Source organism: Vanellus vanellus (assembly GCF_965231255.1).
Source record: "Vanellus vanellus genome assembly, chromosome: 25".
In the NCBI taxonomy this organism is placed as follows: Eukaryota; Metazoa; Chordata; class Aves; order Charadriiformes; family Charadriidae; genus Vanellus; species Vanellus vanellus.
Genome location: NC_138930.1, coordinates 5,560,155 through 5,570,808, shown reverse-complemented (window position 1 = coordinate 5,570,808; position 10,654 = coordinate 5,560,155). Strand labels below are relative to the sequence as shown.

Sequence of the window (10,654 nt, the reverse complement as noted above, 5' to 3'; positions counted from 1 at the left end):
GGGGTGGAATGTACTGGGAGCCACTTCCCCCTCCGCTTGTTCCCGCAGAGAAGTTTAACACCTATGTGACGCTGAAGGTGCAAAATGTCAAGAGCACAACCATCGCGGTGCGGGGCAACCTGCCCTCCTGGGAGCAGGACTTCATGTTGTGAGTGTCCGGGGTGTCGTCCCCCCCCCCCCCCCCCCACCCCTACTTGCTCCCCCCAGTCTCCCTCCCTCCCCCCCCCCCCACCTCCATATCAAGGAGAGGTCCTCCACTGCCACCGCTCCCCCTTTTCCCAGTCCTGGGGGGCTCCCCTGAGTCCCGGGGCCGAGGGGACAGGCGGAGGTTGGGGTGGCCGCGGGGGGGGGGGGATGCTGGGGTTGGGGGGGGGGGGTGACCTGACACCTCTCACCTTCTCCCAGCGAGATCAACCGGCTCGACCTGGGCCTGACGGTGGAGGTGTGGAATAAGGGGCTTATCTGGGACACCATGGTGGGGACGGTGTGGATCCCCCTCCGGACCATCCGGCAGTCCAATGAGGTAGGGAGCCGGGCACCTCCGTCCCCCCCACCGGACCCTAAGGGACACGTAGAGCCACCCCCCCTCCCCAGCTGTCCTTTGGGTGGGGGGGAGAGCTTTCTTCATCCCCGCTTGGGGCCGGGCCCTGCGTGCGTGGGGTTTTGGGGGAGATGTGTTTTGGGGGTGTGTGTGTGTGTGTGTGTGTGTGTGTCCCTGGCAGCTCTGTTCACCTCCATTTCCACCCCACAGGAGGGCCCCGGGGAATGGCTCACGCTCGACTCCCAAGTCATCATGACTGACAATGAGATTTCGGGTACCAAGGACCCCACTTTCCACCGTATCCTCCTTGACACCCGCTTCGAGCTGCCGCTGGGTGGGTACCATCCCCGGGCACCCCAGGAGCGGGGTGCATCCTTCCTTGCCCCCAGTCCCCAGGGATGCTCACGGGTTTGGGGCTGGAGGTCTGATCCTATAACCCCTAAAGCTGGAGGGCTCTTTTGGGGGGTGGGTTGGGGGGGAGGGGGCTGTGCACCAATGGGGGGGGGTCTTTGCCCTTGCAGATATCCCCGAGGAGGAGGCCAGGTATTGGGCCAAGAAGCTGGAGCAGCTCAATGCCATGCGGGACCAGGACGATGTAAGTGGGCGCAGGATGGGGCGCGGGGAGCAGCAGCGCGGGGAGCAGGCAGCCCTCACCGCCCTCTCTCTCCCCAGTATGCCTTCCAGGAGGAGCAGGAAAAGCCTCTGCCTGTTCACAGCTCCCAGTGCTGTAAGTGCTTCCCTGTCCCACCGCAGGACCCCCCCCCCCCCACCACCACCGCCCCGTCCCCCCAGCTCCCCGCACCAGGGATGTGCAGGAGCGGGGTCCCCGCCTGCCTTGGCATGCTGGACCCCAACCCAAGTGGGGCTCAACTTCACCCTACACCCTGTCTCCGTCCCCGTTCCCGTCCTCCCTCCCGTGTCTGCCGGTGTTTCTTTGCTGTCTCCCTGCCCCACAGGCTGTGAGCCCTGCCGTGGGGCTGAGCCGTAGGGGAGAGGGGCATGGGGGGGCATGGCAATGGGGCTGGTAAGGACGGTCCCCCGGCGAGCCTGGGCGAAGGGCAGCGAGGCTGGCGAGGGGGCTGCTCGCCGGGGGCACTGGCAGAGGGGTTTGGGGGATTTGGGGTGGCAGTTCGGTTTGTCCCAGCCCGTGCCTCAGTTTCCCCTTCCGTAATCACGCCAGGGTCACGCGCAGCCCGGCGCCGTCCCGCGCACAGCGCAGTGCCTCTGTGCCCGGCCCCAGGTCCTGTCCCCTCTGCAGTTCAGTGCCACCGTGCCTAGCCACAGCGCTGTCCCCAGCCTGCGCTGGTGTCACCGTGCCCAGGCCCAGTCCCCGGGGCACTTCAGTGCCACCGTGCCCATCCCCTGTCCCGTCTCATTACTGCGTTCCCCAGCTCCAGTCCCTGTCCCCAGCACGCCTCAGTGCCAACGCGCCCCATCTGTCCCCCAACCCATCCCGGGGCACTGTCCCCAGCCCAGTTTGGTGCCACCATGCCTGGGAGATGCTGGTTCCTTCCAGCCAGCTCCTGCTGCTGCCCTGGAGCTGCCTCCATCCTTATTTTCTCTGCCCACCCCCCCTTTTTTTTTTTTTTTTTTTTTTTTTTGTAGGCAACTGGAATTATTTTGGCTGGGGAGAACAGCAGAGTAAGTATCCCGTCCACTCCTCCCCTCCCAGCCTGGTGGTCCCCAGGGCATCCCCCTTTGCCGTGCCGTAGCCTGGCCGGGGGCTCAGAGGACCTGGAGCTCAGGTCCAGCCCTCGGCTTCGCGCTGGGGTTCTGTGCTGGGGGGAGGACGGAGGTCCCAAGTGCCCTGTCCCGGGGGGCAGGGCTGTCCCCGTGGGCTGGCGGGGCCACCGCACCGTGAGGTTCTGTGCCCTCGGGGTGCCCTGGTGGCATTGAGCAGCTCGGGCTTTGCCTCTGTGGCTGGACATCGGTGGGGCAGAGGGAGGGTCCCCATACCCTGTCCTCCTCTTCCCCCCTTTTGTATATCCCATTCCCCCCACCCCCTCCGCTTTCCCCTCGTTCCCCAAACCCCCTTTCCGCAGAGGGGAACACGTGCCGCTTGCCCCTCTCCCCTCCCTGGCTCCGTCTCCCCAGCACGTTCCTACAGCGGTGGGGACACGATGGTGACAGTAGTGGGGCTGTGCCGGGCGCGTTTGGGGCATCCCCGGCTGCGACTACCCCGGGGCCATCCCCTGTCCCACTCACTGCGACCCCTTGCAGACGATGACCCCGACAGCACGGTGGATGACCGGGACAGCGATTACCGTAGCGAGACCAGCAACAGCATCCCGCCACCGTACTACACCACCTCCCAGCCCAACGCCTCCGTCCACCAGTACCCCATGAGGCACCAGCAGCAGAGCTCCCGTGACTCCTACACCGACTCCATGCAGAGCTACGAGATGGACTACTCAGACCAGCGGCCCATCAGGTACGCGGTGGCGCGGCTCCGTGTGTCCCCCTCCCCGCCCCGTCTCGGCGACCTGCTCTCTCAATCCTCCCCCACAGGTGGCAGAGGCCAGCGGGGTCCCCAGGGTGACGCCAGGGATGGCATTGCCAGGGCGGTGGGTGACAGAGGGAAGGATGCTGAGGCGAGGAAGAGGGGGATGGCGCCGGCCCTGAGCTTTTCCTTCTCACTGGAAAGTTTTCAAGCTCTTTTGGGTCACCGCCTCCCTCTGTCCTTGCTGGGCTTCGGGACCCCCCCAAGCCCCGGCTGCCCTGGCTGGGAGCCGAGCTAGTGGCGTGTGACCTGGCTGGGGACACAGAGGTGGCCGTAGGCAGAGCCGCAGGCTGGGGGGGGGGAACGCCTGTCCGGCGCTTTGTCCCCGCGGTTGCAGCGCAGCTCGGTTCCTCGCCAGCATCCAGCCCAAGGTGCCAGCCCCGTCCCCCAGGACGGAGCCTCCCTGCCGGCATCCCCACGGCGGCAGGGGATGCCGGGACGCGACGGGTGGCGAAGACGCGACACCCGGAACCTCGCTGATCATCTTCCTCTCCTCCCCGGCAGACGCTATGGTAGCGTAGACTCTGCCGCAAACGGACGCAGCGACGCTGAGTCCGCTTCCGAGTCGAGCAGGCGGACCAGCCGCCAGCCTTCCCTTGAGAGCAGGCGGTCCCTAGACCTATCGGATAGGTGGGTCGCTACCTCGTCGGTCGCGTGCCGTGTGCCGTCGCAGAGTGCTGTGGTCGGTCCTTGCAGCCGCGGTGAGGCCAACACCAGTCCCGGCAAGGGCGGCCTCGTGCCGCCGCGGGGTCCCCCCTCTCCCCGCCCCCGGCATCGCCCTGCAGTGGAGCAGCGTTGGGATGCTCCAAAACGGCTCTTGGCCCCGTGGCGTCCCCATCTTACTGCTGCCGCCCCAGTTCACGGGGGCGATGGATGCCTCAGCGTCCCGGTCCCCGCTGCCCGTTCCCCGTCATGCCAGCGGGTATGGGAGCTGGGACCTCGGGGACTTAAATGTCACCCTCCGTTTCTGGTCACCTCCCAGGGAGCAGCTGGCTGGGCAAAAGCCTCGCGCAGTGATTTGGGACCCTCGCGATGCGCCAAGGGCCCCTCTCCCACCTCTGGCCGGGATGAGGCCGGGGAGGCGAGGGGTTTCCAGGCGTGAGCCGTGTCTCCTGCCCCCCTGTGCCCCAAAACCCCCTTCCCGAGGTACCTGGAACGATACCAGTACCCCCCTCCCCAGCTGGGACCAGCCTGGGCATCCCCCAGCATCCTTCTCCCTGCCACGTCCCCCGTCTCCCCCACCGCCTGGCCCAGCCGCTCCGGGCCAAGGGCTCTACCCATCCCGTCCCCTTTGTCCCCTTGTCCCTTTGTCCCTTTGTCCCCTTGCCCGCCCCTGAGCCCCGGCTGCCGGTGCTGGAGACGTGGTGTCGGCCTCTTCCTAGGCATGTCCCTGTCCTGTCTGCATGTTTGCTTATGTGACCTTCTCCCCACGGCGCCCTGTGTCTGCCCCGTCCCCGGCAGCCTCCTGGGACGCTGGGAGCGCCCCCCCGGCCACCGCTGCTCCCCCCCCTCCCCGGGTGCAGGCGGCTGCGAGAAGGGGATGCTGGAAGGACCGGTGGGCCAGTGGGGCAGACGGGGTGGTGGGAAGGGGTCTGACCTGGTAGGAAAAGTGGAGAGGGGACCCCCGGGTAGGGACGATGTGGTTAAGGGGAGTGATGGGGTTGAAGGGGTGTCCATGGCCAGAGGGTGCCCAGAAGGTCTACAGGGAGCGCCGGGACGTCAGGGTGGAGGTTGTTGGGTGACAGATCTGCGGGCTGGGGGGGCAGGACGGGGTGTCTGGCAGGAGCGAGAAGCTGGATCCGACTGGGGGTGCTGCCTCCATCCCTGGCAGGGGTGAGCCGAGGGGACAGATGCCGTCCCCCACGTCCCCACGCTCAGCCCGGGCAGGTCAGACCCCTGAGAAGGACCAGTCCCAGCGCCCGGAGCCTCCTGCCTTCGACTCCCAGGATGAGGAGCCCGGTGCTCCCTTAGGAACTGTGCCCCCGGGGGACCCCAGGGCTCTGACCCACGGGATTGGACCCACGGGAGCCCTGTCCTTGTGTCCCCTCGTTCCCGCAGCCCCACAGGGAGCAGCCGCTACGCCTCGTCGGCCGAGCTGAGCCAGGGCAGCTCCCAGCTGAGCGAGGACTTCGAAAACGAGAGCCTGCGGGACTCGGAGCTGGACGAACGGGACGGCGACTCCTACCACTCCTGCCACAGCTCCGTCAGCTACCGCAAGGACTCGCCCCGCTGGGAGGAGGAGGAGGAGGAGGAGGACGACGACGACCTCTATCTAGAGGAGGAGGAGGAAGAGGAGGAGGAAGAGTTCAACGAAGACTACAGCGAGAATGAAGAAGGCTACCCCAAGGAGGAGGAGGAGGAGGAGGACCTGCGGGAGCAGGGCACCTACGAACCCCCCCAGCACGATGCCTACCCCCCGGCGCAGAAAGCCCCCGGGCAGCAGCAGCAGCAACAGGTCCCGCAGCAGCAGCAGCAACCGCAGCAACCCCAGCTGGTCCCACAGCTGAAGCCGCCGCAGCAGGAGAGGAAGGAGGAGAGGAAAGAGGAGAGGAAGGAGGAGAAGGACGCCTCTGTCCCCCAGGAAACCCCAGAGGCCCAGCGGGGTGGGGAGGAAGCTCCCCTCCAAGAAGCAGCCGCTGAGCCTGAGCCCCCGAAACCGGCCGAGAGGTAGGATGGACCTGTAGCATCCTTGGGATGGCTCTGTGCCTGGTGATGCTGAGGATGCTCCAGAGGTGGCCCAGGGCCAGTGCTTGCTGGGGCCAAGGGGCAGCGCCGGGGACCTTCTGTGGGGTTCTGGGGCTTTTCCAGCCATCGAGGTGGGGGAAGCCCGTGTTGTGCCCCCCAGGCGAGGGTCAGCCCCCCTCGGGCACGCTGCCCTGGCATGGCCACCGGTCCCACGCTCGGCAGAGCTCGAGGCGTTTGAGATCCTGCCAGGGCTACCGGGGCCGCGGGTTTATGGGATGAACGTGGGGATGGGGCAAGCGGGGGCTTGGGGCTGCCATTCCTCTCCTCTGGCTCAAGCCGTCGGCTCCCTGGATGGAGGGGGTACCCCGGAGCTTGGCACAATCAGAAGAGGAAATTTCCTTCACAGGAGTCAATCCTCGCCCTGGGCCACTGGTAAATCTCAGCCGTGTTCTCCTGTGCTGTGCAGATGAATTATTTGGTGGCCAAGTCCCTGGTACAGCGCGTGAATAATTCGCGTATCCGTCTCTGCCTTTAATTATTGAACACGTCCGTTGCTCCACGGTTTGCTGAGCGCCACCGCTCAGCGCAGAGGGGAAGCGTGATGGGCTTTTTTTGGTCTTTTATTTAGTTTAAATTATAAACCAGAGCTGGGGAATCTCTCATTTCAAAAAATGTGCAATGAGCTTTTTAAAAACAATTACGTATTTAGGCCCAAGGGCTGGCTGGGGTCCTGGCCAAGGTGGCCTTAGTTCATGTCTGCCCTCCAGGCAGAGGGCTTGGGGGGGTCCCGCGCTGGGCGCTGGGGACCATGGGTTAATGCCGGGGACCACAGTTTAATGCTGAGGACCCCAGATTAGCGCCGAGGACCCCAGATTAGCACTGGGGACCACATAGGGGGGCCATCCCATAGGGGATAGAGTTCACCCTCAGCAAGTTTGCTGGTGATACAAAGCTGGGAGGGGTGGCTGACACACCGGAAGGCTGTGCCACCATCCAGCGTGACCTGGCCAGGCTGGAGAGTTGGGCGGAGAGGAACCTCATGAAGTTCAACACGGGCAAGTGTAGGGTGCTGCATCTGGGGAGGAATAACCCCCTGCACCAGTACAGGTTGGGGGCTGACCTGCTGGAGAGCAGCTCTGTGGAAAGGGACCTGGGACTGCTGGTGGCCAACAGGATGCCCATGAGGCAGCAATGTGCCCTGGTGGCCAAGAAGGCCAATGGCATCCTGGGGGGCATCAAGAAGAGCGTGGCCAGCAGGTGGAGGGAGGGCATCCTCCCCCTCTGCTCTGCCCTGGGGAGGCCACATCTGGAGCGCTGTGGCCAGTTCGGGGCTCCCCAGTTCAAGAAGGAGAGGGAACTGCTGGAGAGGGTGCAGCATAGGGCTACCAAGATGATGAGGGGACTGGAACACCTCTCTTATGAGGAAAGACTGAGGGAATTGGGTGTCTTTAGTCTGGAAAAAAGATGGTTGAGGGGGGACCTGATCCATGCTTATAAATACTTAAAGGGTGGGTGCCAGGAGGATGGGGCTCTTTTCGGTGGTGCCCAGTGACAGGACAAGAGGGAACGGGCACAAACTTGAGTATAGGAAGTTCCACCCAAACACCAGGAGGAACTTCTTTACCTTGAGGGTGGCAGAGCACTGGCACAGGCTGCCCAGGGAGGTGGTGGAGTCTCCATCTCTGGAGACATTCCAAACCCGCCTGGACGCGTTCCTGTGCCACCGGCTCTAAGGTGGCCCTGCTCTGGTGGGGGGGTTGGATTAGATGATCTCCAGAGGTCCCTTCCAACCCTATGATTCTATGATTCAGTTTGGGCAGGTTCATCTCCTGTGCTCCCAATAGCCTCGTCCCAGCCCCGTTCTGGGCACCCATCTCCGGTGTGGCATCACACTGGGCTCTCCAGGAAGCTGGGGTATTTGGAGGATTTATTTTCTTTTCCTCCGTGTCTCGATTTTGCAAAAGAGAGAAGAAAAAAAAGAAAACACCACCGCAACCAGCACGTCCGGGCTGGCAGGACCCCCTGGGCTCGGAGCCACTGGGCTCTCTTAGCCCCAGGAGGTCCCAGCGTGTTGGGAAGCGGCCAGAAGAACGTCCTGCTGGGGTGATGAGGGGTGAAGGGTGTTTCATCCACGTGCTGGTGTCACCGGCGGTCCCCTGACCCTGAGCAACGTGGGCTGGTGGGGGGTGTCCCTGCCCAGGGCAGGGGGGTTGGAACTTGATGATCTTCAAGGTCCCTTCCAACCCAAACCATTCTGTGGTTCTATGACCCTTTGCCGCTGGAGGCATCCCTCCACGTTGCTTGAGTGTCCCGAGGGAGGGGGAACTCCTGGCTTCTCCCCATCGCTCCGCCTTGACTGGGCTGCCCGTTTGCAGCGGGACTTGCTACCTTTTTAGAGTCCTTTCTGGTAGCGAGAGGGTTGTTTTTATTTTATTTTTTTTTTGTGCCGTGGCCACGTTGGCTCAAAGCCCATCAAGTTCCCTAAATCTCAGGCTCAGTCCTGCCCGGGGCGTGAGGAGCTGACTGCCCTCTCCCCGGTACCGTGCTGGGAGGTGAGCGAGGTGTATGTGTTTGCAGGGAACAGGCAGAGGTGGAGGTACAGGACCCCAAAGCACGAGCCAAAGCCAACTGGTTGAGAGCCTTCAACAAGGTCTGCATGCAGCTGCAGGAGGTGAGCAACCCCGCGGCCGCCCGCCGCACACGTGCCGGACCGGGTGGGGGGACACGACCCCTTCCCGCGCCCGGGCATCTTCCAGACACGTCCGTTCCCCAATCCCACGGACATCCCACACCCTGAGGGCAGTGGGGACCTGGGGACCTCCACCAGTGGTGGCCCCGCAAGCCCGTTGACGCCAAGTGGGACCCTCACCAAGGGGCAGGGAGCGCTGCGGACCTTCCCCCGGTGTGTGCTGCATGCGGCGTGCTGGTGCGAACCCCTCCGCCTTCTCCCCTCTATTGAGTTGACAATTTTTTGTTCTGTTTTTAGACTCCATCCTCCATCTTTTCTTTTTGTTTTGGCTCTGGATTCGCCCCCCCGGGGTTTCGATTCCCCTCCCCACCGCTTCTCTTTTCAGTTGTCCACCACCATGGCCCTTGCGCCCGCGTCTCCCCTTCCTGCAGGGAAGGGGTGTAGCCTGCCTGCAGGTAAGCATGTCCGACGGGAATGACCCAGCAACGTGTGTGCCTTCCCCGTGTGTGTGCGCGCGCGTGTGCGTGTGCAGGGATTGCCCCACGAGGGTGGTATAATTGGCTCTTTTCCTCCTTTCTCCCCCCAAAATAACCCCCTCCCTGCAAGGGAGGTGGCACCGGGGGATGGTCCCTGCACACGCACCCCATCCCCGCTGTGCTCCGGCTTTTCCCTCCCCGCACCTCTCTCCGACCGGCTGCGGGGCCGTGCAGACCCGCTTGACCCTTACCCGCAACGCTCCTCCGGTCCCCCCTTCCCAAATTCTCAATTTTCACGCGGCGCAGCCGCCCCCACCGCTTCGCCAACCCGAGTCCCTCCGCCGAAACCCGCCCAGCTCCCGGAGATATTTTATTCCCCGGTGCAAGCTCTTCCGCTGGCGACAGCCCCATCGTTTTAGGAACACTTTTTTCTCCAACCCCCACCCTGTAAACCCTTTACGCCCTTTTCCCGGTGCTGTGGGCACCGGTTGGGCGTTCGGCTGCCGGCAGCGCCGGATCCCCGGGAAGGGCTGCCACGCGTGCCGGGGGCTCAACCGCTGCGCCCATGACGGTCGCCCCGTGTCTTGCAGGCCCGTGGGGACGGCGATGGAGAGGCTAAATCCCTGTGGTTCAAAGGCGGGTGAGTACGTGGGGGACGCTGGGACTTTCTGCCCCATTGGGGGTCTCGTGGGTTGCTCTCCCCTCCTCATTAGCACGTGATTAACGAGCTGGTGGCGGGGGGTGGCGTGGGGGAAGCGTGGCCGAGCTGTTGGCGTGCGGGTTGGGGCCACGTTTTTGGGCTGAATGCTGGTGGCTCGATGCTTTCGGAGGAGCCAGCAGAGATGCCACCGCTTCCGTGTCCCCGAGAGGCGCCGCCGAGAGGGAGAGCCAGGAGGTGAGTGGGTCAGGATGGGACCCAGCCGGGGGGGGGAAGGGGGCAGCTCCCGCTTCTCCCCCGCCAACCGGGGCTCAGGAGGTGCCACGGGGAACCCCGAGCCTCTCACCCGGCCGGGCTGCGGGTTTCGCCGCCGTCTCGCCGACCCGGGCAGAACCCGGCAGGTTTCCTTGAGAACCCACCGGATCGCACCGGGGTGTTTTGTTGGGGTTTGAGTTTGGGGTTTTTTTTTGGGGGGGTTTTCGTGGACAGGCTGCAAAGTGGCGTTTCTGCCCGAGCCGCGCTGCTTCGCTTTCTCTCGCGGCACAACGGCTCGCTGCTCACCTTTGGCGTGCCGGAGGGAAAACCCAGCTCTCCCACTCCACGCTGCAAAGCCGAAGCCTAAACTAAGCCGAACGAGCTATTTTTTATTTTTCTTTTTTCTTTTTTATTTTTTTTACCCTGCGTTTCCCTGTCACGCCGCTGAAGCGAAACGCCTTCACTTGGGGAAAAGCACGGTTTTCTGCCCAAATCCTCTTTCCCTTCCCTGGCGTTTTAGGTCGGTGATCCCCGCCCCAGCCAGAGCGGTGGTGGGGATGGGGGGTCCCACAGGTTTGTCTGCAGTTCCGTCTGCCGAATCCCGAGCGAACGTGGGGCAATAGGAGGGGGCCCCTTCCTGCCTCAGTTTCCCCTTCCCCGCTGACTCTCGTCTCTCTTGCAGGCCGGGCGGCGGGCTGATCATTATAGACAGCATGCCGGACATACGCAAGCGAAAACCCATCCCCTTAGTTAGCGATTTGGTGAGGTTCCTCCTAACGCCTTTGCACCGCACAGCTGCCGGCTTCGCTCCCGCTGCTGCCCCGCTGGACTTGCGCCGTCCGTCCGTCCG

The 10,654-nt window shown here is 64.0% G+C and overlaps 1 protein-coding gene across 1 annotated transcript in view; it reads left to right on the top strand.

Moving 5' to 3' along the window:
* Positions 1–8: 8 nt before the first annotated feature.
* The window catches only part of UNC13A (unc-13 homolog A), a gene marked incomplete at both ends in the record, with an annotated part of 33,997 nt that continues 23,351 nt past the window's right edge, over positions 9–10,654 (top strand). Inside the window, 11 exons of the mRNA XM_082495372.1 lie at positions 9–148; positions 406–523; positions 752–875; positions 1,063–1,136; positions 1,214–1,268; positions 2,147–2,182; positions 2,762–2,972; positions 3,546–3,671; positions 5,100–5,708; positions 8,304–8,397; positions 9,482–9,531. Coding sequence (XP_082351498.1) covers positions 9–148; positions 406–523; positions 752–875; positions 1,063–1,136; positions 1,214–1,268; positions 2,147–2,182; positions 2,762–2,972; positions 3,546–3,671; positions 5,100–5,708; positions 8,304–8,397; positions 9,482–9,531 — 1,637 coding nt within the window. The remainder of the gene's footprint in view (positions 149–405; positions 524–751; positions 876–1,062; positions 1,137–1,213; positions 1,269–2,146; positions 2,183–2,761; positions 2,973–3,545; positions 3,672–5,099; positions 5,709–8,303; positions 8,398–9,481; positions 9,532–10,654) is intronic.